General features: G+C 39.6%; 1 protein-coding gene and 1 long non-coding RNA gene across 7 annotated transcripts in view; one reads left to right on the plus strand and one right to left on the minus strand.

The window, feature by feature from the left end:
• Positions 1-3,307: 3,307 nt before the first annotated feature.
• LOC148036106 (protein-tyrosine sulfotransferase-like) overlaps positions 3,308-27,557 on the minus strand; it is an 88,791-nt gene continuing 64,541 nt past the window's right edge. For 3 of the 6 annotated variants that reach the window (XM_087678097.1, XM_087678092.1, XM_087678093.1), the window contains 3 exons: positions 3,794-3,873; positions 3,593-3,700; positions 3,308-3,502 (listed from right to left, as the gene is read on the minus strand). In XM_087678097.1, the coding sequence (XP_087534223.1) occupies positions 3,308-3,502; positions 3,593-3,700; positions 3,794-3,873 (383 nt within the window). Of the gene's footprint in view, positions 3,503-3,592; positions 3,701-3,793; positions 3,874-27,557 lie in introns of those variants that run through there. The other 3 variants (XM_087678095.1, XR_015690897.1, XM_087678096.1) reach the window with 3 other exon arrangements.
• On the plus strand, positions 3,389-4,974 carry LOC148036107 (uncharacterized). The gene is made up of 3 exons (XR_015690898.1): positions 3,389-3,524; positions 3,613-3,750; positions 3,819-4,974. It is a non-coding gene; the product is annotated as an uncharacterized LOC148036107 (long non-coding RNA).

The raw sequence follows: 27,557 nt of genomic DNA on the forward strand, positions 1-27,557 counted from the left end.
AACTTTGCCTTGTGTCAATATGATTTTAGTCCCTTGTCAGCCAATACACATACTAGCACAAGCCCAATCATAGCCTCAAAACCCTACACCACTAGGCCACCTTAGGTCTAAAAGAGAAGAACAAGAAGAATAAAGCTATCTTGATGTGCTTTGTGCTTATGTAAAACCCAAAGAAGTTGTTGAAGGAATCAAGCACTGTGATTGTTGCTATTATCATTGTTAGCATCTAGCTATGGGGATGCTACTTTGTTAGATGACTCAATTGGCCAACCATGTAGCAAGAGTTTCAATTTTAATAGAGCATGAGATTAATCTTGAAAGTTATTACGAATATAGTATTACCTTGGAAATTTTCCTTCAACACAAGCTCAAAAATGAGAAAGAAGGTATTGAAGATGGAGATTTGATACTTTGGGTTAGGTTGTCCCTAAAAGGAACATCCTAATTGAAGAGGAAATAAAATTGTGAGAGCTTCAAGGGTTAACGAGTTCCATGATGCTATTTCTCATAGACTCAGAAACATTGATATGTTTCAAAGGAACCTAATAGAGGTTTGAAGGCACCTTTGCTTCTTAATCATCATTGGGGTAATAGGTCAATATCTTTGTTTGTGACGGCCATTAGACATAGGTTTTGTTTCATTTGCCAAACATATGTTCTAGATGGAGAGTTCATTTTTGAGAAGGATATGTAAGCGTGTGAAACCTCAAAAGTTGCACAACTCAGGTAATATGATATTAGACACCATGATAAAATGTTGCCAGATTGAGCACATGGAGACAAATCCCCATTTCATTCCTTTGTCACATTAAATTAGAATAAGCAATAAGGCTAATTTGGTTAGATAAGACGATCCAAAATTTTGAGGCTTACATCTTTTGCTATCATCATAATGTCCCAAAATCAAACTAGTATCCTTGAGTTCAAAAGTTGAAAAAACTCACCAAAACAAAACCAAAAAACAACACACACACACACACACACACACACACACACACAACCAAACAACCAACCCCCCTTACCCCATGATATAAAAGGGAAGTTCACCCAAGAATTTGGTGAGATGCAAGGGTAGCTTCAATGTTCTAACCTATTATAAGCATCGATTAATGCATTCCTAAGACATTTCAACACAAGGCAATTTAATTGGGATCAATAAAGTAAATGTTCCAACCTATAATAAACATCAATCAATGCATTCCTAAAGACATTTCAACACAAAGCAATTTAATTGGGATTAATGGAATAAAGGATATGCATTGAAGCTATACATTAGTATATATGTAGAAAGAGCAAGCTCCTTCCTCCCATCCCCACGAAGGAGGACCCATTTGCAAATGTTTCTAGAACACGCGTCCTCTCTTTCCCCGAAAAAGGATCCTTTCTTAGATGCCTCTAGAAAATTTGCTCTTCAATTTTGCTCTCTAATGAACTTCATTATTTGAAGGAGTATCATAAATATTTGATGTTTTGAGTTGTCTATTGCTCTCCTAAACCCCTTCCCCAAAAGAATACATCAATCACATTATGTCCTTCCTTAGGTAAATGTAAGACAAAATAAAACCATGTTATTTTAAGGCATTCACTTAATGAAGTATGTATCTAGTAACCATTTCATTTGTTTTGTGATGATAGGAATCAATAAGTCGTATTCATAGCAAAGATAATTAGGAATCAATAGACTTAAAAAAGGGTGAAGAAATTTATTAGGAATCAATAAGTCGTATTCATAGCAAAGATAATTGTACTTTGATGTTTTAGGGGGAGTTGATAGACAACATTGCTAATTCAATCAACATTCTTACTCAATTCAACATTTCAATGTAAGGTACAATTTAAAGATCATTAGGGAGGTAAATCTAGAGATTTCAATGTAGGATTTCCTAGTTTCAAGAGTTTTAAATTCATGAAGAGACCACATTACTATCATATTGCCATTGAAGTATTATACTGGTTCTACATAGTAGATAGATGGATGTAATTGGTTCTTCCACCAAGTATTATTAGTTGTTCCACTAGGTACCCTATTACATTGTTGGGTATAGAGCTACAAATCATTTACCAAGTCCACTCCACCTTGTACAAACCATCTTTCCTTCACATGAACAAGGTTGCGCTAGGGGTAACATATCAAATAAAACACTATCTCTCTACCTTTAGGATTTGAGCTTGTATGAACATGGTGAAAGGACGTTAGATGGCACTACAATACTAAACTTTTCCATTGTAAAGAATAGTTCTCTCAACTCCAAATGAGAACAAGCCTTAATTCTAGGCCTACAACTATTACCTAAATTTACTAATTAACTAATCAAAGAATTAAGACTAATCCAATCAAATTTATATCAATGTCAATGGATAGTGAACTAATTAAGTAATCTAATCAATTATTGAACAATTGATTTCAACTAATTAAGTAATTTGTCTAATCTAATCAAATTAACTAAATAATATAGCTAACTAATTGAATTAATGAAATTTAGAAACCAATCATTGAATTAATTATCAAACAACTAATAAAGTAATCTAATGTAATTGAATTGTCTAATTTAATTAATTGATTCAATTAATTGATAATCAATTGTTCAATCTAATAAGATTAAGTAGACCTAATTAAGTAATCTAGTCTAATGCAATGGAATTTAAACTAATACATTATTGAACAACTAATTGATTTGATTGAATTAATTGATTCATCATTCGATTAAAGCTAATCAATTGAGTTAGTAGTTGATTCAACAAATGGATTATTAATCAATTCTAATTAATCTAATCAAATTATTTAATTGGTCTTATAGAATTAATTGATTATAATCTAATCTAAATTGATTAATTTAAACTAATCAATTTAAACAAATTTGATGAAATTAATAAACTAATCTAATGAAATTAAATAATCTAATTGAACTAACTCTAATCAATACAACTAATCTAATGAAATTAATTAATGTAATTGAACTAAGTTAATTGACATAATTTTATGAAATTGACGTAATTGATACAAATTGATCTAAATAATCTAATTGAACTTAACTAACCAATCTAATTTATCCCATTTAATGAGATTGAGGTAATCAATAGAAATTGATCAACTGATCCGATCGAAACTCATCTAGTTGAGCAGAATACCAATTGATCTAACTAATCTGATTGAAGCATATCTAATCTAATTCATCTTAATTGATCAAAATCTAACACAACCCACAAAAGCAATCAATCCGACACAACCACAAATACACAGATCTAATTGCAGCGAATCTAATCGATACACAAACCTAATCCATCTACTATCGGTTGGATTGATTAATTAAACTCCTCCATTGGGTCGCGCCCAAGGCCTTTCTTCTCGCCAGTCTTCTGAGAGCTTCAGGGCGCACGGCGTCTGGAAAAGAAGACTGTGTTGCCGCTGAAATGCCTTTACAGCATGCTCATACAGCTCCATATCCAGGCTGTTCAGATGGAGAATTCGTTGCAAAAGCTGCTCTGGAATATTACCGCGCAACTGTTAACCAGAAATAACACATGTTAGGACTTGAGCATTCCTGGCAAGGAGCAGACATTCCTTCAAAATTTACTCAGAGAGTGCTCTAACCTCTGCAGAATATGTGACAGGCTCAATATTCCTCATCGAGGACTTCTTGCGAGCTGCATGCCTCTGATGCAAAGCGTCAACACACGAATTGTACTTGTCTAGCAAACCCTGTTCAAAAACGTGGCGTCAACCGAGTAATGTTAAGTCAACATCTCCAGGTAAAATCGTTTTCAAGCAGTGTCGTATTAGAGCTTTTCTCACCTGTTGACTTGATAAACTCGGACAGATGCTCCCAATAGACCGTTCATTACCCTGCGGAGGAACAAAAGGCTCTTGATGGCCTGCAACAGAGGGGAGGACTATGATTCACAGAGGGATTCAAAAGTTTTCACTGACCGTGTTTTGTGATGAAGCACAGAAGCTTTTGCAACCAAGCACAGATATGCAAGCATCAAAGCAGGCAGATACTCGTACTAGCTTAACTGTTAAAGTGAGACTCAAGAACTGCATGCACATTTGAGACAACAAAATAGCCTGTCCGCCATCCTCCCCAGACTGCCTTGAGAGGCTTGTGTAAACGAATTGGTTTTGATTTGTACACAGCTCCAGCTTGACTGTTGGCGCATCTGTGCTTCATTGTATTCTTCTTCCGAGTAATATAATTAGCCACACCCTTTTTGGTACCCCCCAAAAAAAGATAAACAAAATGCTTCACAGAGGCGTTATTGTTTTTTGGACAGGGGGTACATTTGAGTTCAACTGAATTTTGCATTTTGCCTTTCCCAGACCCTTAGGTCCATCCGGTAGCCAACTTGCATTGACCCACCAGGACAGAGCTGAAGTGAAATGCAAGGCATGTAACACTAGAGAGGATTGTCATGCATCCATATACTGGCCACCAACAGAACTGGAAGAAACCCCCACAGTCAAATGGGGCAGCTGTGTGCCAGTCACGCTAGCTGGCACATTGCAGGCCAGACAGCAGGTCATACCAGCCAGTCAGTCTTAACAGCTGTGGCTCCTATTTAAAGGGCACTTCTCACCTATAAGAGAACCTTCCTGCTTCACCTGCATCTTCATAGAGAAGTTGTAGGCTGATAACAACACCACCACCCACTGAGACAGAGGAGAGGCTGAAGATGAATTGTGCTGTCCACCTATAGAAAAAGATGGGGAGGGGAGGGGGGGAATCAACTGCAAGCAGCCACATTCAATGCTCTGGCTGATTGGTTGAAAAAAAAGCGCAAATTGCTGGCAAAAATCTAGAACCACCTGGCCATAATGAATGCCCCTCCTGACAGAGAGATCACTCCTTGCAACATCAATAAGGTCACTGGATCAGGCCAATGATAACAGCAGTACTGAGACAGAGGACAGGTTGAAGATGAAGTGTGCTATCCACATATAGAAAAATAATGATCAGCCTGGGGCTGTGCGGGGGCGGGGGGGCACGCAGGGGCGAGCATGCTAATAAATAGCCCATGAATGTTGAAGCAATCAGCCATACTAAATGCTCTGGCCGATCAGTTGGGAAAGAAGCGCAAATTGCTAGCAAAAATCTGGAACCACCTAGCCATTTTGATGTAATTGGAGTATCATCTATGGAGTAGACTATCATGTTTTGCAAATTGTACATGTTTCTTTTGAAGAGCTTGTGTAAGATATATAAATGAATAAATTTAGATGTATATGTTGAGCTAAAACATGCTTTACAGCTGATAAGCATTTTTTAACAGCCCTAAAACACACTTAATTAACGAAAAACGAAAATTTGGTGTGTAGTTCGAGAGAGTTTCAGTGGTTCCCCAAAACCCTAAAGTTTTGGCCACCCTTTAATATCTATAAATAGTCAAGCTGCCCACCATTCAGTCCCATCCTTTTGTGCAAGTTTCTCTCTATTGTGCAGATTTCTGTCATCATCGACTGCAGTCCATCACTATCTAGCCCTAGACGGCCTTAGCCATTGCTTTGTTGTCTAGAGATCTCCATTTGTTGCATCATCATAGCACCTCATCAACTTGTGTTTTCAGCATCTGGTGCCAAGCGATAGGCTGCTACCATCTCTCCCACTGGATGATGGCTGTAGTACCTGCGTTTTTGTTGTCCAGCAAGCCTTCTACATCAGCAAACGCCTCTCCTGTTGTTGCCTGACATTTTTTTGCCTCGGCTTGCTGCCCTTCATTATTTAGCACTCTCTCATCTCTGATTGATGGTTACAGCACTCACGATCTGTCTCCGGTGGACATCACTCTTCGACACTGCATTGCTCTGCCCTTGGGCATTTTGTACACTTTTACATTCATTTATAGCATTCATTCACTTCAAAGTTTCTTCTCTCTGTGTTTGAGTTTTAGGTTTTTGCATTTTACGTTTCACAGTTAGGGTCTGAGTCTTTGTGTTTCAGTCTTAGTTGTACATGCTGTTTTTCCTCAATGTAAACCCTAGCATATCTTCACATGGTATTAGAGCCGGTGCTCTTCTAAATAGTATCCTACAGTGATTTTGCAAGTTAGACTTTTCCATTAAGGAAGGGGATAATCTAAAAGTTAAGTTGGCTGAATATCGATGCTTACTAGTGGAGTTTGCCACTATTGGCTCCCTGAAGTTAGATGACGATCATGTCACATTCTTCTTGAATAAGTTTTCCGACAAATACTTCAATTTTATCCAACACATTATCTCACTCCTAGATTATCAACCTTGTATGAGTGTCAGTACTTGCATTACGCGAGGCTACACGATAAAGTCCACAATGAGTCCTCCACACATCCATTCAAAGAGGTAAGGGTTAGTTGCCTCTTCCTCAGGAGAAAAAAACAACAGTGGCAATAACTCGCAAGATGCGAAGGCAAGCCAAAACAAGGATGACAGAACCAAAGAAACATGATCCCTTTAGCGGTAAATTCTTAAGAAAAATAGGTTTTGCACGGACTGCAAGAGGTCGGGCCATGTGGACAAGAAGTGTCGTGCCAAGGCCCAACGTTTTTCTCCTAGAAAACAACTGCTGATTGCTACGACTGCCTCCACTCTGGTTAGCGAGTCCAGTGAGGCTACACCTCCTGCTGCTGCTGACCATTTGTTTCATCTGCCCCAGTGGCTACTGGATATGTGGTACGTGGACAATCTCATACCTATCTCCTTGACTGCTCCTAAAGGATTGGTTGATTGGTATGCTAGTGGCTCGTCTATTACACTTTACGCCTCCATTCCTAGGGCATCCATTGCACCTTCTAGGACCACTTCTCGATCTCACTATATGCGATGGTGGCCACACAACTAGCCTTTTCCTTTTTAGACTTCCACCGCATACTTACATACTCATTGCATTGCACTTCGCTTTGCTTTCTTTTATTTTGAGATTTGTTTTTTGAAGCATCTCATTACTTACCTCTGTGCTTGTAGATTTCGTATGTCCATTGCACAGTTTTGTATTTCAATGTAGGGCTAACCTGCAAGCTTGCACTAGTTCTTCTTGAGCTGGAGAAAGGAGATCCATGCCGTTTCTTTCATGTTTCCATCTACTTAGAGTTTTGCTATTCTACCAACATTTAGGCTTCTCCTCCCGTGGTGGATCATGCAACATCTCTCTTGATGCTATCATGGCGGTGACTTTTATCCTTGCTCTTCTAGTAGGGATGCTTCATCATCTTCATCCACATGGTTCTCGGCACCACACAAAGACCGATATCTTTCGGCTCCTCTTCCTTCTTCAGTACCAACATCCAAGTTGAGAGGGGGTTTCTACCGTTCTTGGCATTCTACAAGTTTCGGCACTTGTCTTTGCCATCAGTATTTCCCCGCTGTTGTATCTTTCCTTATACATTGCACGATTCATCATCTTTGTACTAGAATGCTTAGACAAGTGAACAATTTCCCTAGACGGGACACTATCCAAGTGACACCTCTTGCATGAGCATTCTTCAGCATATAGTATACTATGCATCCCATTGTATAGTGTATCATTGGATAGATCCGAAGCTGTTTCCACTGGCACATTACACTAATCGATGGATCCTAAGCTATTTCCACCAGTGGATTACACTTATCTTACAAACTAAAGATAAGATCTTTGAGGCTAACCGTTATGTGAAAAACTTAGATGCAACCTATGCAAAGATAAAGTATGCACTTCAAAGATCATATAAAAACCAAAAGAGAGCAGCTGATTGTCATAGACGTGCTTTGCAATTTGCAGAGGGCGATTATGTATTGCTGCGTTTTGAAAAGACAAGGCTGAAAAAGATTAAAGGAAGAGAAAGATTGTATCCAAAGTTCAATATGAGATACTATAGTCCCTTCTAGGTGTTGGAGAAAATGAGCAATGTGACATATTAACTGAAAATAACATCCACATTAGCAGATACACAATGCCTTTCATGTCAGTTTGTTGAGGCCTTTTCATGGTGATGTGCCAAAGGACATGTCTATTGAAATTTAGCCTAGGAATTAAAAATTGGATGAGATTTTGGTACTCCAGCAAATTTTGGAACATAACGAAAGAAAGGTTAAAGGTAAAGTTTCCAAGAGACACTTGGTGAAATTTCAAAATTATTCACAAATGGATGCCTACTGGATGGAAGAGGAGAACTTTGCAGACCAACCTCAATTGATGCAGCTTTACCTAGATGCCTTTCAATTAGAGCCGACTTTAGTGTGGACTCAGTCATGTTCAACAGAGCAAGGGTATGGAGTATTGCTTGATGCTCAAGGAGAAGGTAGCAGTTCCACTCTACTAGTTGAGGACAACTCCCATATGTAGTGGATCTTGGATGTCTTCAACATGCATCCATTGTGCTAATAGTACGTCTACTTTGAGATCACGACTTTGTGTACTAGTCCCTATGAGCTTTGCCTGGGTACTGAATCAGTTTCAGCTCAGGTCCTGATCTGTTTGAGAATCGTTTATGGTCACTTTTGGGATCAGTTTTGCATTGATTGCTGGTCAGTTTCTGCAATGAGTTTGTGATCAGTTTGGGGTCACATTTACAACAGTTTACAATCAGTTCTCAAATTAGTAAATGATCAGTTTATGCTCAGTTTTCAATGATTTACAGCTGGTTTCATGTGTTAAGTAGAAGCGGAAGCAGAGAGAGGGTAGGCACATTAGTCGAGGTGCTCCATAGTACTGAATAGTGAGAGAGAGTGAGCGTGTGTCGACAGATAGGTGTGTACCGGTGTGGTACACAGAGAATAAAAGAATGTATTTATACTTAGGGTGCAGTACACTTAACATCTGCTAGGGTGAGTTCACGTGTGTGAAGTAATTTATACATGGGAGAGCGTAAAGGGTATTTACACCTAACAACCTCCCACTTAAAGGTCCTAAGCAAACATTTAACCAACTCCCACAAGACTAATGCAATGCTTATGTTGAGCCTTTGCAAGACTTTTAATGAGAACATCTACATGGTTATCCTTTGATTTGATCTTAGTTCGGGTGATTAGACCGTCATCCAAAACCTGTCTAATAAAATGATACTGAACATCAATATGTTTGATACATGCATGAAACATGGCATGCTTAGCTAGGCATACAGTACTTTGGCTATCACATCCAAGTAGAGGTGTTTTGGTGGGCAGCCCAAAATCCTTGACCAAACGACCAAGCCAAACTGCTTCTTTTGAAGCTTCAGTGGCTGAAATATATTCAGCCTCAGTGGTAGAGAGTGCTACTACTTTTTACAATCTAGAGCACCAAGAGACCACCCCACCAGTCAAGATAAAGATGTACCCGCTAGTAGACTTGAGAGTATCCAAGTTACCTACCATGTCTATATCACAATACCCCTGCAGATTTAACATACCCTTGCCATAGCAAATACATTTTGTTTATGACTCTTAAGGTACCGTAAAATACATTTCACTGCTTCCCAATGTGCTTTGCTAGGATTTGACATAAACTTGCTTACAACTCCCACTGCATAAGCAATGTCAGGTCTAGTGGCAACCATAGCATACATGAGTGAACCACAAGTTGAAGCATAAGGAACACTCTACATAGAGCTAGCTGCCTTATCATCTTTTGGGTAATCTGCCTTGCTAAGCTTAAAATGAGGTGAAAAAGGTACACCAAGAGGCTTATCATCAGCCATAGAAAAACGATCAAGTAATTTGCTGATGTACTTTTCTTGTGAGAAAAATAAGAGCTTTTGCTCTCTATGTCGTGTCACACGCATGCCCAAAATATGGTTAGTTGCACCCAAATCCTTCATGGAAAATGCTAAATTCAGCTGTCTTTTCAATGCATTAATCTAGCTTTTATGCTTACCAGCAATAAGCATATCATCCACATAAAGTACAAGTATAATAAGGCTTCCATCATTAACCTTCTTAATATATAAGCGGTGCTACTCCTTTTAAAACCATGTGAGAGCATGAAAACATCAAACTTCTTATACCATTGACTAGGAGCTTGTTTCAAACCATACAAGATTCTCTTAAGCTATCAAATGCTCCTTTCCTTGTATAACAAAGCCTTCGAGTTGTTTCATGTACAGCTCTTTTTCCAAATCACCATGCAAAAATGTAGTTCTAATATCCATCTCATCAAGTTCAAGATCCATAGATGCTACAATGGCAAATAGCACTCGAAGAGTGGTCATTTTAACAACAGGAGAAAACACTTCTTGAAAATCAATGCCTTCCTTTTGTGTATAGCCCTTAGCCACAAGTCTCGCTTTGCATTTGAGTTTGCCATCCACACTTGATTTTATAGACCCATTTGTTAGGAATGGCTTTTCTATCCCTGGGCAATGTAACCAAATCCCAAGTATCATTTTGATACAATGACTTCATTTCTTCTTGCATAGCTAGCTCCCACTTTTTCTTCAATTCACATCATAAGGCCTCTTTATATGTAAGAGGCTCACCTTCATCTGTGAGTAAAATGGAATCCAAAGAAGGATCAAATCTTTGTATAGGTCTTCTGACACGTGTAGACCTTCCTACCCAATGATTTGTGTTATCAGGTAATGGATCCACATCCAAGGGAATGTCAATGACCTTATTGTTTGGCTGCTGAACTACATGTTCGGGTTGCTATAATACAATTTCAAGCTGCTCTAATTCATTTTCAGCATGCTGATTTTGGTGCTCAAGCTGATGTTCAGCATCCCCTTGCTGCCCATTTTCATTTGGGTCAATAATGATACGCTGATTGTCATAATTAGCGTTAAAAGGAGCTGAATTTTCAGTGGCTAATGGCTGCTCAAGTAATTGATCATGCTGAAATTTATCTTTCTTTTTGTCTAAGTAATTACATGTGACATTTTTCAGCAACTTTTACTCATTAAATACCACATTCTAGCTGCGTAGCACCTTTTTCATGCTTGGAACCCAAACTCTATAGCCCATTTCACCTTCATCTCCATAACCCATGAAGATGCTTCTATGAGACTTCATATCAAGTTTGGTTTCGTTATCAACAGGTACATGTACATAGCATTTGCAGCCAAAGACCCTTAAGTGGTCATATGAAGTAGGTTTTGCCAGACCAAACCTCTTCAAGGATACCACTTTCAAGTACACGATGTGGAGATCGGTTACAAATATGCATTGCGGTTTTAAGCGCCTCTCTCCAAAACGATTGTGAGAGATTAGCTATGAACAACATGAACCGAATCTTCTCACATTACATGCGATTCATTTACTCAGCCACACCATTAGATGATGGATTGTAAGGTGTAAACTCTTGTTTAATCCCATTGACATCACAAAACTTATTAAATTGTTTAGATACATACTCTCCCCCGTCATCTGTTCTTATGTATTTTAACTTTAAGCCCTTTTGAGTACTAACCAATGCATAAAACTTTTTAAAAGCATCCAATGCTTCCTAGAATGGTCATCAATAGAAGACATAACATAATGGAAACCACTATGAGTTTTAATTGGCATGGTGCATACATCAGAATGGACTAAATCCAAGATACATGCGTTCTTAGAAACTCCATTAGAGTATGGACTCTTGACATGTTTACCAAGAACACAATCCTCACAAAAGTCAAGCTTTGAGTTTTTCACATCAACTCTTCCAAGTGAAGAAAGTGCTGGCAAACCCTTTTGGCTCATGTGTCCAAAATGCTTGTGCCATAACTTAATGTGTGACTATACTTCAGGAATTGCAACAAACTTTCCAGGAAGTGCCTTGTAGTAGAGATAATACAGAGTCCTTTGCTGCAATTTTTGTTTTTATTTGCAGCATTAGATCTTTTTTCAATTCTTTCTCTTATATTGTAGGCTGATCCACTGTTTTTCCCACTTGCCTTGTATCTAATCTCTTCATTTAGAATAGAACCATGCACACCATTAAATGTCAAGTTAGGGTTATTGCTCAATGACACAACCAATGCTTCCCATGAATCGGGCAATGTCATGAGCAAGAAGATAGCTCTCAATTTAGGATCAAAAGTTGGCAAACCTATATCTTGTAACTAACTCAAAATACCAGTGAGAGCATTCAAATGCTCTGAGGCAGGCTTAGACTCATCAAGCTTCAAGTTGACCAACTTCTACATGAGATGTATCTGATTGACAATAGCTGTATTCTCATAAGTAGCCTTGAGTTTCTCCCAAACTACATAGGCAATATCAAGCCCCTTTATATCAACCAAGATATCATATGTGATGGCAATTTTAATGTAAGTAATGGCTTTTTAATTCATTTTAGCCCAATCCTCATTTGACAAAGCAACAAGCTTATGTTTTCCTAAAGCATCATCACAATCCTTTAAAAAGAGTATACCCTGCATACGATTTTTCCAAATATCAAAACCATTGCTATCGAATTTACGAATCTCAAAGAGATTCTTTGTGTCAGATGCACTGCTAGCTATCTTCAGTAATACACAACTGCAATAAAGGGCCGAATGCTTTCAGCCAATAGCAAGGTTGCTGAATTGTAACAGCAAGTACACACTCTTGTACTTCCAAGATGTCCAAGAAGCAGATGTTCAAGATTACAGCATATACATGAATCAAATCTGATACATTTGCATTAAAGATAGCTCCCACTTCAGTAATACATTACCAAAATTCCCAAATGCAACGACCCAAATGCTTTATTTATCACTGTTTCACTGCATAGTGAGTATTCAGCAATACGTGCCAAGAGAAGCTGCTCTTTTTCAACATTTAAAGCATCAAAAACTCAAAAGACTCCCACTCAGCAGTGAATCTGGTACAAATTTCACTGTCCAGTCTCAAATCGACTCAAAATATATCACCAATGTGAAAAGCCCCAAAATTTTTGCAATGAATTTGTTCCAATTGAATCAATAAATCTTCCCGAGCGTCAAGTACGGGCGAATATTGCAGAAATTTCACGAATTCTGCAAAAGCCCCAAATTTCGAGGTCCAAGAGTGCACGATTTCAAAGAAATTGGCTCAAACCAGCAAAAAAATTCACTTGCATCTGAAAATCCCCAAAATTTTGTGAGACCCATGCACTCAATGTCTGCAATTTGTGGATCAAGAATCACCGAAACTTGTGTTCGGCACCAAATCTGGAAAAAGCCCCAAAATTTAAGGAGTAAATTTGCACAAATTCGTGTTCTGTGCTTGCTCATGCAAACACATAGAAGAGGGGAAATAAAATGAACTGAAAATTTCTCAATATTTACAAGAAAATGGGGCCATTGACCTGCCTGTTTGACGGACGTCAGTCCGTGCAACCCGCGTCACGTGACCCTTGTCGGCCCCGTTGGATTGTGTCGACAGTTTGCTCGTCTCGTGTGTTGATCATCTGCCCGTCGCGACTGGTCGCCAGTTGGTCTTATGAACACAGGTCTGGCTAGTCGATGCTGGTGTCGCTGGTCGCTTCTCCTCAGCTTAACCTGATGCATGTGTCAAGTGTTGCACGTTGGCTTCTGTGTTGCGACCTATGAGCGAATGGTGTAACCAACAGTTCTGATACTAGTTTGTGGAGTAGAAGCGAAAGTAGAGAGAGAGTAGGTACATTAGTTGAGGTGCTCAATAGTACTGAACAATGAAAGAGAGTGAGAGTGAGTCGACAGATAGGTGTGTACCAGGTGGTACACACAAAGAATAATAGAATGTATTTATACTTAGGGTATGGTATACTTACACCTGCTAGGGTGAGTTCACGTGTGTGTTGTCGCTAATGCATTGTCATGTAAGACACAAATTTGAGTTGTCAATATGGTTTATCACATTTTGTTGGATGCCATGAAAGAGCAATATTTTGCTGATTCAGACTTTGCTAATGTTTATGATCAACTCAGAGGCATGAGCACTTTGTGCTAAGAGATGGATTTCTGATGATGCATGGACAACTGTGTGTCACAAACCAATTAAGGCCTAGAGTTATCATTGAAATCATGCTACTCTATATGTAGGACACAGAGGTATTGATGCCACAATCAAGGCAGTGGAGCATTTCTCTTATTGGCTAGCTTTGAGACATGATGTAGAATAGTTTGTTAGGACATGTATTGTATGTCAGAAGGTGAAGCATGATAGGCAAAAAATGACGGGTTTGCCTGTTTCAAATAGGCCTTAGCAAAGCATTGCAATGGATTTCATTTTTGAACTTCCTAAGACACCTACAAGGAATGATGGGATATGGACTATCATTTGCACATGTAGCAAAAAAGCCCATTTCATTCCGGTGAGGAAGAAAATAAAGACTGATTATATGGCATGCTTGTTTTCACAATACATCTTTAAGTACCATGGTATACCAAAGTCAATCATTAGTGATCAAGACTCTCAAATGACCAATGTATTTTGAAAGGGATTGTTTGAGAATAAAGGGCACCATGCTGAAATTCTCATCATCCTTCCATCCACAAACAAATGGTCAATTTGCGAAAGCAAATTTTAGAGTGTTAGATACTTTGAGGTGCTATGTTTCAGACCACAAGACACTATAGGAGCAATATTTTCCCTTGGTTGAGTTTACGCACAACAACGCAATGCATAGTTCCACTAGCAAAGCTCCATTTGAGGTGGTTGAGGGTGGCAAGAAAGTACCACCTATCTTGCAAACTCAAGAAAAGATATTTGAGGCTAACCTTTATGTGGAAAAATTGGATGTAGCCTATACAAAGATAAAGAATACACTTCAGAGATCACAGGAAACGCAAAAGAGGGCAGTTGATTGTCACAAATGTGCTTTGTAGTTTGCAAAGGGGGATTATCTATTGCTGCGTTTTGAAAAGACAAGGCTCAAAAGATTAAAGAAAGAGAATGACTATATCCGAAGTTGAGTATGAGATACTATCCTTCCAAGTGTTGGAGAATATGAATGATGTGGCATATCATCCGAAATTACCTTCACGGCGCATACATAATCAGCTTATTGAGGCCTTTTCATGGTGATGTGCCAGAGGATATCTCTGCTGAAATTCAACTTACGGTTAAGGAGCTAGATGAGATTTTGACAGCTGAGTAGATTTTGACAGAATAAGGAAAGAAAGGTCAAAGGTAAAGTTTCTAGGAGATACTTGGTGAAATTTCAAAATTATTCGTCAATGGATGGAAGACGGTGAGGTGGCAAACCATCCTCAATTGTTGCGGCTTTGCCTAGATGCCTTCAGTTAAACTTGGAGCCGAGTTTAGTTCAGACTCAATTAGATTCAACAAAGCAAGGGTACACAATATTGCCTAATGCTCAAGGAGAAGATAACACTTCCACTCCACTAGTTGAGGATAGCTCTTGTATGTAGTGGATCTCGGATGTATTCAACATGCAGACAAGTTACTGTGCTAATAGTATGTTTGCCTTGAGGTCACTACTTAGTGTGCTAGTCACTATGAGATGTATATAGATGAGTATGAGTTTCACCTGGGCACTAAAACTATACTTCTCTATCAGCTTATGATCAATTTGATATAAGTTTTGCCTCAGTTTTGAGACAAAAATTCTAAATCATTTCAGCTCAGTTTTAGATCAATTTGAGAACCATTTATGGCCACTTATCGAATCAGTTTTGCATTGATTGCTGGTCAGTTTTTGCAATGAGTTTGTCATCAATTTGGGCTAAGATCAGCAAATGATCAGTTTATGCTTTGTTTTCAATAGTTTATAGCTGGTTAAATGGACAATAGCATGTTAATAAATGCCATTGATAGTTTCAGCAATGGTTTATGCTGAAAATATGAGTTATGGATGTATCCAATGGGTTTCTAGCAAAAGTTTTGGATTGTTTATGCTAGCTGAAAATTTTCAGCAAGGTCTAGGGCATGTAGCATGGTTAGACAAGAGTGTGCAATGTTGTGACTATGATGCCTTATGGAAATTCTGGTGCAATATGCTTTTCCTTTGGCACAATGTAGTGCAATCGAGGACGATTGCGTGGATTCAAGGGGGAGGTTTGCCATGGGGACTTGAAATTTCGAGATGTTTTAATCTTGCTCATAGCATTTGATTAAGTTATTAATCAAATGTGCAAGATTGTTTAAAGCACATGTGATGCACATGGCAGATATTGTATAGTAGCAGGCGAAGGATCCTGAGGATGTTGTGGTTGTTGTTGGATTTGATTCGCACCTATGCTCATAGAGGAGTGTCAATGATTCTTAGTAGGACATTGGGGCACTTTTTACTCTCCTTACGAGGTTTTTTTCCCAAGATTTATTTCCTTTTATTTTAAGTGCCTATGCTACACAGTTTGGGCACTTGCCGGTTTTACACATTTCAGGCGTAAACACCCTCTTACAACCCTAAGGTTTAAGAGTAGTACTTTGTACTTGCACATACTCTTCATTGCTTTGGGTGTCGTACTATCACACTCACACACACTCTTCATTGTCAACTATACTTGCAACTGAGTTTGAGCTTTGATCCTTGTGAATCCTCCCACTTGTCACATTTGGTATCAAAGTAGCACTCAACTCAGCTCAGCTCCTAGCCATCGCTAGCACCACCAGTGCTGCCTAGCCTGGCCATGTCTACCGCCCACCAACAACCACTCTGTTTCCAGTGCCACACTAGGCACAGCTTTTACCGTTGCTCACCATTTTACACAGCACCCACCTAGTCTTGAGCGCTGCATGTCCCCTAACTTGTCCGTCACTTTGAGTGCCACCAAGTAGCTCCATGTAGTTCCTTAGTGTGCATCTTCAACTACGTCGCCTATCCAGGAGGCAGCACGCCACTAGTGCCAGTCCCCAACAACGTGTCCCCAACTCCAATCCGCCTCCCCCCTTCGCCAAACATCGTCAATACAATAGGCGCTTCAACAACTCAGCCCGCTCTAGCTCAACCACTTTCTAAGAGATCAGCAGTAGAAAAGGCATAGGACACATGGGATGCACATGCTTTGTTGCTGATTGCATTGGCAGTTTAACGATCTATCATCCCCCACATTTGGTCTGCAACTTCTTCACGAGAAGCATGGCTAACCTTAGAGCAGATGCTTGCTGATAAGCATGAGACATACATCTCTTTCTTGAAAAATGAACTTGAGATTGTGAAGATGAATGACGGTGATTCAATGCAGACACTACTTTGAATTCATTGCCGCCCTCATATTTGGCTTTTCATACGGCCTTGAACCTCACCATGAGAATCTCCCCACAACCACTTTCTTTCCTTTAGTTGATTAGTTTGCTCTTAGAGCAAGAGCATACAAGAAAGAACAGTGGTGTGGATGTTATAGCCTCTGAGCATACGCCTAGATTTTTGCAAAGGTTAGTTATTTTGACCACAGGAGACAATATCTCATCAAAGTCAACTACTTTTCTTGTTTAAAGCCCTTTGAAACCAAACAGGTCTTATATGCTAGCTTAGGATGATCATCGGTGCTCTTTACAGGGTTGTCAGGTACGGTACGGTAAAATACGGTACTAATTGGTAGCTTATGATTTTATAAGGTACGGTACGATATTAGTACGAAGAAAAAAACAAAAACTCGGTTATTTTGGATTATAGATAATAGAACACATGTCTACAGCTAAAATAGCAATGTCACTTGAGTTAATAGGATGAAAACATGAGCATAACAAGGAAAAACATCATGCACAATATGCGCAATGCGCTACTAAAAGACAGATAGAAGTATATATGTAATACATCAAAGCACAAAGTAAAGTTAAGGGTGGATGGACAATCAAGCTCTTCATTCTTTTGTGTGTGTGTGTATGTGTGTGTGAGAGAGACGAGAGAGAGAGAGAGAGAGAGAGAAGGGATGCTCTTGGAATTGCATACTCATCTTGGAAGTTGGGAGAGAGAGAGAGAGAGAGAGTATGTGTGTGTATGTGTGTGTGTGTGAGAGAGAGAGAGAGAAGAGATGCTCTTGGAATTGCATACTCATCTTGGAAGTTGGGAGAAAGAGAGAGTGTGTGTGTGTGTGTGAGAGAGAGAGAGACTTGGAATTATGATAATAAACATAAGGCTTATGAGTTGGAAGATATTGTATGGTCTAGTCTTTAGAGGCCAAAAATGGCTTGTTTTTTGTACGAAATGGTACGAATACGTACCGTACGGTATGGTATAAACCGTACGGAACGAACTAGTCCGTACGTAGTACGAATGCAACTATGGCTCTTTAGCTTATACACCCCACTTGCATGGCAATGTATGTTCTACACTAGGTAGGGAAACCAAATCCTATATATGGTTTGTTTGTAAATGAGTCAAAACTCAAACAACATATGCCCTCTCCCAAGAAGAATTGTTACCTTTGTGTATAGCCTTCTTAAAAGTAACGGGCTCAGGAAATCCACACCTTGTCAAAGAAGAAATCGATAGCAAATTTTTATTTATGCCCGACACAAATAAGGCATTTTGCAAGCAGAGAATAGAGCCATCAATGGTTTTCAACACAATCTCCCCAATGCCTCTATCAGGATATGATGCATTGTTAGCACACTATACAAACTTGCCAACTGGGGCTACAATGACAAAAGAAAACAAATCCCTGTGGGATGTGATGTGCCTCGAAGCACCATTGTTAAAAAACCATGTGCTCACATCCTTAGTAGAGCTAAATGCTCTATCAGCCCAAGAAGAGTCATAACTGCATGTGTAAAAACAATAGTCCTTGTCTGCAACAAAAGACGCGGACTCAATAGCAGTGGAAGGTGCATAAAAAACAGACATCCCTGACTCCTTTCTCTTCTCCTTGGCTATCCACTTTCCACATTCTGTGATGTAGTGTCCTCACTACTTGCAATAGTGGCACTTTCCCTTCTTGGCTTGCGTGCCCCTTATTTCTTGCTGCCTTGTGAAGTACCTAAAGTCCCAGAGCTCTGCAGAGCATTTTTAGCTTGCCTGCCCTTACCCTTCTGCCTTGCTTTGATAATTGCAGATATATGGTCAAAGATAAGGAGCACATGACTTTGGTTTTGACTGGCACTTTATGTCATAGATTATATGAGTTAGATGCTTTTTCAATTGATCAGTCGGTCTATCTCACATCCACTCTCATTTCTGCTATGTCACAAGCAAAGTTATGGCATGCTCGCATGGGGCATGTAAGCTATGGTAGTTCGATGCTTATGCAACTTACACAGATGCTTGATGGTTTACCTCTCTTGGAGAGACCTCTTGAGCATATATGCGAGGGGTGCATTTTGGGAAAAACACATCGTTTTTCATTTCCTCATGATGTTGCCTTTAGAGCAACTGCCAGATTACAAATTGTGCACTCCGATCTATGTGGCCCTATGTAGACAAAGTCATTGGGTGGCTGTTACTATTTTGTCACTTTTATGGATGACTTAACTCGCTTTTGCTAGGTATACTCATTGGTAAAAAAGTCACTAGTGTATGATGCATTTTTTACTTTTGTAGCACATGCTGAAAATCAATCTGGCTACAAGGTTAAGACTCTCCGTTTAGACCAAGGGGAAGGATACATGTCTTCTATGCTGAATTCTTTTTTGAAGTAAAAAGGCATTGTTCATTAGTACACTATTGCTTATACTCCACAGTAGAATGGGGTTACTGAGAGGAAAAATCGGTCAATCATGGAGATGGTCAGATGTATGCTGAAAGAAAAGAGCTTGCCACGCACTTTTTGGATGGAAGCAGTTATGTGTGCTTGCCATGTTTTGAACAGGTGCCCCACCAAGGCATTAAAGAATGTAACACCTTTTGAGGCTTAGAACAGCCAGAAACCTTTTGTTGAAAATTTTCATACTTTTGGGTATCTTGCGTATGCTCACATTCCCAAGGTACTAAGAAATAAATGCATTTTTGTAGGATACAACAATAAGAGCAAAGGATATAGATTGTATGATCCTGTCTCTAAGAACGTATTTGTCAATAGGGATGTGGTTTTTGATGAAAAATCAGAATTATCCCTTGCTGGTTTTGATACATATCAAGTTGCCAATGATGTATTTGAAAGGCTGCTGCCCATTTCTTTCAGTGATACAGCTGGAGCTTCAACAAGTGAACTTTCTATTCAGCAAATTGCTCCATTGGGTAGTGCCGAAAATCAGCCTATGATTGATCTGAATATTCAGCACGGTGCTAAATTTAAAATTCAGCAAGAGCTTGTACACAATCAGGAAGCTAGGCAAATGCCTAGATGGTATTTGAAGACAATGAAAGATAGTCATTTGGATGCTCCTATTGCTGGTCGTACTAGAAGGCAAGCTTGTATACATGATGGTGCACATACCATGGAGTTTGTTATGCCAGCAGATACACTTGATGATGAGGAGCCTGATGTTTTGAGGATGCACAACATAGTGTGCATTGGATGATAGCAATGCAAGCTGAGTTTGATTCCATCATGAAGAATCAAACATGGGATTTAGTACCCTTGCCTGTGGGAAAGAAAGCCATTGGTACAAAGTGGGTCTATAAGCTAACAAGAAATGCAAATGGATCCATTGATAAATATAAGGCTAGGCTTGTGCCTAAAGGCTACACATAGAAGAGAGGTATTGTCTATCAGGAGACATTTGCTCCTACATCCCGCATGATTACCATTGGGTCTATGGTTGTTTTGACTACCTATTATGGATGGACTGTGCACCAGCTTGATATAAAGATTGCATTTTTACATGGGGAACTTCAAGAAGAAGTGTCTATGCAACAACCCATTGGTTTTGCAGTTGTGGGATCCGAACACTTGGTCTCCAAGCTGAAAAAGGCTTTATACGGTTTAACGCAAGCTCCTCAACCTTGGTATGAAAAGATTGACGCCTTTTTACTCAGTTCATAAACAGCTCATCACAGTCTACCCTTTATGTATGTAAAGAGGGGGGAATCCTTGCTGGCCTTATGTCTATATGTTGATATTTTGCTTACAGGATTATCACAGTCTAGATACATTGGTAGACTTCTTGAGAGGTTTGGATTACAGGATTCCAAGCCAGTTTGTACACCAATGGAACCTGGACTAAAGTTGTCCTTGCATGATGACAATGCCTTGTTTCATATCCATACATATGCTCCAGCAATTGGATGTCTTATTTACTTATGCAACACAAGGGAAAACATACAGTTTGCAGTTTCAGCACTGGAGCAGATATATGCATCAGGCATGCATGTCACATTGGCAAGCTGTCAAGCATGTTTTCCGTTGCTTACAAGGTACTAGGACTCTTGGATTGCTTTATGCCAAGGGGAAACCATTGCACTTACATGCTTACAGTGATTCTGATTGGGTTGGTGATTATGATTCTTGTCACTCCACTAGTGATAATTGTTTATTTCTTGGCTCATCTTGCATTTCTTGGCTCAACAAAAAACAATCCACTGTTGCCACATCGTCATGTGAAGCTGAATACAAGGCAACTTTTACTACCACAGTTGAATACGTATGGCTTAGACGTTTGTTGGCTGATTTGGATGTCTTTGTTACGGAGCCTACTCCTTTGTTCATTGATAGTCAGAGTGCCATTGCAGTGGCACGGAACCTAGTGTTTCATGCACGCACGAAACACATTGAGATCCACTATCACTTTGTCAAAGAGGCTGCATGCAGGTGATATCAGCCTTGTCTACTGTCCTACCACCAAGAATGTGGCAGACATCTTCACCAAAGCTCATTCTTGTGACAAATTTGAAGCATTCCGCAATGCTTTAAATTTGATCTCCTGTGGTGGATGACCCTTGTATATTGATCACTTTTCACTACAAGGGGGTTTGTTAGGTTTGACTCATGCCTACGCTCACAGAGGAGTGTCGGTGATCCTCAATAGGATGTTGGAACACTTTTTACTCTCCTTGTAAGAGGTTTTTTTCCCCCACGTTTATTTCCTTTTATTTTATGTGCCTATGTTACACAGTTTGGGCACTTGTCATGTTTTACACCTTTCGGGTGTGAACACCCTCTTACAACCCTAAGGTTTAAGGGTTATACTTTGTACTTGCATCTTACACTCTTTTGATGATTGCTTTGGATGTCAATCTATCACATTCACACACTCTCTTCACTGTCAACTGTATTCACAGCTGAGTTTGAGTCTTGATCCTTATGCATTCTCTCACCTCTCACAGGTGTCAAAGGTAAAAGTTTGATAAGTGATACCGACTAGGTTTTGTTGGTCAATTGGTATCAAATTGGACCCTAGGATAGTGGTTTGGCCAATAAGTGTTAGTGGTGACACTAGGAACTAGCATTAATTAATGAATGAATTAATTAACGCCAATCTAAAGGTCAAGAGAGGTCGGGACCACTCTAGGTTGCAAATGGCCTAGCCAAATTAATTATGGATAGGCACATTTAATTTTGGGCAGGGTCAAAAGGGCTGAAATTAATTTTTTTGAATTATTTAATTTCGAAAATTAATTAAATGACAATGTTGAAAAATGCGTTTAGAAGGCAACCTCTTGGCAAAAATACCCATGCAAGACTAAAAAACGTTTTTGGAGGCTAGAGAGAGAAATTGAGTTCATTTAGATTGAAAGAAAGGAAGAGAAGAAGCTGCTGGTCTGATTTCCCAGCTGTGCATAACCTTCAAGAGAAAAGGACAGCAGCAAACAACCCATCTAAAGCAGGCAACCGCGATTTTGAGGTCTTCAGGACCTGACGACAGCATCAGCTAATGTTTGGCGGCAGCAATTTTTGGCATCCCTGGTAGTAGGCGATAGCTCCTAGGCAGTTTCTGATAGGTTGCAACCAATTTGAAGGGCCCCTCCGAGAAGAATTCATGAATTTCTCTCTTCTGGCATTCTCTCACCTTAACCAACTTGTGCTCAATCATTCTCAGCATTTCTCAGCCTTTTGGATTAGATTTCAATCGAATTTGGTGGACAACAAAGATATCTAATGTAAACCCTAAATTTCTGTAAAAATTAGGGTTTGACAGTCACCTTGAGACCCATGCCAATTGATAAAGGCATCATACACTAAATTCAGCACGTGAAATTCGTATAATTGTTAGGAAATTCAGATGCCAAGCCATTCATTGTAACTTGGGTAGCATTTGGCCAATTGATGGTTCCATTGGTGCAAGTTGCAGGTGAAAAATCAAGGGGCAATTGGCCCAAATTGATTGTTGATTGTTGCTATAGCAAAGAGGCTTTTTGGAACAACAAAAGGAATTGTGAATCTCAGCTTATACTCATTCCATTAGCAATCAAGTTAAAGAAATACCAAAAGGGGTGCCAATTTTGGGGCCAATAGGTGTCTGATGTCCGAGATTATTAAGGTAAGTTATGCATTTCAAGTTATGTGCGGGCTACGAGTGTTGTAATACTTGTGTTTTTGCTATCCAATACGACGTCTACATCCGCAAACACCTCTCATGTTATCACTTGGCAGCTCTCCTCTCCCACTCTAACCTACTCTCCCTCTCCCTCTCCCTCTCATTCTTCCTCTCTCTCTCTCTCTCTCTCTCACTTTAACCTACTCTCCTTCTCCCTCTTTTCCTCTATCTCCCACATTCATCCACACCTTCTCTTCCTCTCCTCTCCCTATCCCTCTCCCTCTCCCATGTACTTTGTGCTTTCATGTTCTATACATTTGTAAACTGATTTTATATATAATTTTATGTGTTTTTTAATGAACATAGGAGACAATGTATTTATTCTCAATTTTTTTGTGGATGTTCCGTACCGTACATATTCCCCTACTAAACGTATCATATGAAACATATGAAACCACCCTAATCCTCCATCTCCTCACTTAGGCGATTATACCACGTGAGAGTGTGCAATAGAAAGGAAACATAAACATGGAGAGAAAAGAGAGAGACTCCAAGAGAGAAGAGAATGAAGTGATAACTCTGCAGTGAATCTGAAAGGAAAGCTGAATACGATGATGGATTGATCAGTCCCTACACACAACCCAAGGCGTCAATGAGGGCACTGGATCAGGTTGATGATAATAGCAGCACCGAGACAGAGGAATGGCTGAAGACGAAGTGTGTTGTCCACCTACTCAGAGAATGATCAGCAGAAGTGTGGGGGTGCTAATAAATAGGCCATAAATGCTGAAACTGGCCGACCAGCTGCAATTGGCCACATTAAATGCTGGCTGACCAGCTGGGAAAGAAGTGCAAATTGCTAGCCGAATTCTAGAACAGGCCGCCCATATTGAATGCAAGCCGCTGCCCCCAACACCCCCCCCGCCCCCCCAAAACATCGAAAAAGAAATGCAGAGGTGGTAAACTGTCCTTTGCTAGTATGAACACACCCTAAATTCACTAGAAAGGAAATGCACATAGAGAGAATGGGCTAAAACAGTTAGAGCTCCTATGTCTTTGTCAAACTCTAACAGAGCTCACAACCAAGAGATGACAAAGTGACAAACTGTAGGCTAACAAATTTATTTACTCCAAAGGATGATGAAGATGGTGAATGAACTCCATGAATCATTATGCTACACTTGGATAAAGCACTAGAGCATCATGTTGAGAGTTCATTCAACAAAAGTTGCAACAAAAATTCAAATGCTAGAAATCAAAATGTAATGGCTGAATCTTCATCAAAGAACATCAAGAGTTTACAAGATTGTTTGGATTCCACCCGATTAAGGTGTAACAACTACTACCATCAACATCATCTAGAAAACTTTTGCAATCTTCATTAAAGAACATCAAGAGTTTAGACGGTTGGTTATAGATTCCACAAAATTAAGGTGTGATAACTACAGCCATCAATATCATCTAGCAAACTTTTGCAGTTTTTATTCATTAAACTATGCTGCTATGATTTCATGTTTGCCATGCAAGGTGGTTTTGTGCTTTGACTTAACTTATCAAGGATGATCCTAGCATCTTTTTTGCCATATGAGGCTATCGAGGCTTCATCCTACACCAAATTTCTGTCATTATTTGTCCAGGGACTGCATTCTACATTTAAGGTTATCTAGAGCTTCATATTTTTCATGTTATCTGATCTATTAAAGAATATCCAATTTTGAGGTGCCTTGTATCAAGCGCATTCACTTGATGGAGGTAGAGAACCTTGTTTCCCGAATACTTTTATGTCTCCATTGCATTGCTAAGAATTTTGGAAGCAAGCTTTCAAAAATTCAGGAAAAAACTAAATTGAGACTATTGAACGCAAGATCATTGCATTCTTTGACATACAAGATGGCCTCCCACAGCATTGGTCGTAGCAAGGTCATGTATTAGTCTAGGCGAGTCATTCATCGATAGTTTCCACTTCCCTTTTTGGGGTGAGGGGCTTTCCCCCCTTACTGACTTGTGTTGCTATTGTTTCCTTCCATTATGTGTGTTATTGATTGACTTTGCTTAGAAAGTAAAAAATTTCTCACACTAACCCCTACTAAGTTTCAAGTTACCTCAAGCAGCAAGCCACATAGCATCTCCATATGGGTCCCCTACTTACAAAAACTTTGTGAGTGCACGGATCATATAACCAATAGCCTTTTGCTTTCTAAATTGTAGCCAATAAAGATACATTTTAATGCCTTATCATAAAGCTTTCCACAAAGCTCTTTTGCACATAAGCATAGGCTACGCATCTAAACATAGGAAAGTAGTCAACCTTCGGTTTCCTCTCATGCCAAGCCTCAAAGGGAGTGCTAGGTTTTAAGTGCCTTTGTCAGAGCATGATCTAACACATGATTAGCACATTGAGGGCCCTCAAGCCAAAATTTATGTGGTAGCCCCTCTATCCGTATGAAGGGTCTACACTTTTGAACTTGTTTCAGATTCTAGCTTGCAACTAAGTGTTTAAAGTGCATGAATACATCAAATTTTGCCTTGAGACCATACACCCATGTGTATCGAGAGTAGTCATTTATGAAGGTGACAAAATCTAGATGACCCCCAAGAGCTCATATCCCCTTGGAATCACACACATCATAGTGTATAAGCTACAACTTACAAACAGCATGCACTACACCATCCTTTTTGAAGGCAAAACAATACATTTTCCCCACAATACATCCTTCACATGCATGCGGAGGTGGGATCTTAACAAGAGGCAAGGCATCCACCATCTTACAATCCTAAAGTGTCATCAAACTACCAAAACTCATTTGACCATAAGAGGCATGTTGTAGCTCCGCATTCTGCACAGTGGGCATGAATGCTAGCTGTCAGAGCATCATGAGATCTCCTCTCATATGTATCCCATAAGAAAAGGCCCTTATACAAGGTGCCTAACAACCAACAAGCATAATCAAGCTCATTGTCTCTAATAGTACAGTTGTCATCTTCAAAGATAACATGAAAACTTTGCTTATTGAATGCTGAAATTGACAAGAGATGTTAGTAATCTCAAGCACAAACAATACATCCACGAGCACGATGTTCAATCCATCTACCACAGTAATCAACACTGAACCAATGCCACAGACATCACAGTCAGAGTTATTCACACATGTCACTCTCTTCTGCACAAGGACCGAATGCATAGATGTAAACGAGACACTTCTGTGAAGTGATGTGCCTCGATACCCCACTGTCAACGTACCATGTATGCTGCATTTCAACAACATTAAATGGAAAGTCAGTCATAGAGGTGTCATAACTACATGTCAAATGCACAGTCATCCTCAAGAAAGTTGGTTGTAACATCACCATCCAAAGACTGAGTGGCTAATGTCTCCTAGACAGCCAAACTAGACTCTTTCTTCTCCTTAGCCAACTTTTTTTGCATTCCTCAATGCAATGGCCAACATTTTTACAATAGTGGCATTTTCCTTTCTTTTTCCCTTTATATGCATCATAGGCAGCCTTGCCAAATGGCTGTCCCACATCAGCCTTTAACTGATTTTTGACAAGCTGCTTTGCTTTGCCTTTGCCTTTGTATTTGGAGAGCATGGCTACATCACCCGATCGCATAGCTCTTGATATAAAAATACAATACCTTTAATTAAACAACCCCAAAACTCAAGTTAATTAATGAATTTTAATCTTTTATTGAAAAGAAACGTAGTCCTAGAGAGTTCCAGTGTGTCCCACACATGCAACCCTAATTTGGGAGGCCCCAAACTTTCTATAAATAGACAAGCTTCCCTTCCACTCAATCAATCTCATTATTGCAAATTGCAAGTGCTATAGCTTTGCTGCCCACACCCCATTCGCGGAGGACATTTTAGTGGAGTTGCCCCATCCTATCTACCACCATCTAGTGCCTCTTTGCAACCTTCTCTTCTCTCTCCTTTTTTATCAAGTGGCTGTCATCTTGACTACCACGTCATCACAAATCTACATTTTGCTGATCAGGTTGCCACCAACCTGCCATGTTAACACCAGCCTATTACGTTTGCAAATTTTCTCTCACTTTATCTATCTAACAGTTGCTCACTGTTGTGTTTGATGCTGCCAAACATTGTCGAAGGATGCCTTGCTATGATTTGAGATCCATCAAAGTACGACATGCTCTTCAACTCCTACTCTTTGCCTCGTGATGAGTACGAGTGGAAGCTGAGAGAGCACACACGTCAATCGAGGTGCTGAACAGGGAGTGAGTGTGAGAGTGAGTCGACGGATAGGTGTGTACCAATGTGGTACACACAAAGAATAAAAGAATGTATTTATACTTAGGGTACGGTACACTTACACCCGATAGAAAAAGTTCACATGTATAAAGTAATATATACACGGGAGAGCGTAAGGGGCCTTTACACCCAATAACCTCCCACTTAACAAGTCCTAAGCGAACCTTTAACCAACTCCCACA

This window comes from Lygodium microphyllum, chromosome 5, assembly GCF_053477565.2.
Source record: "Lygodium microphyllum isolate KBCC chromosome 5, Lygodium_microphyllum_v1.1.10, whole genome shotgun sequence".
Classification (NCBI taxonomy): Eukaryota; Viridiplantae; Streptophyta; class Polypodiopsida; order Schizaeales; family Lygodiaceae; genus Lygodium; species Lygodium microphyllum.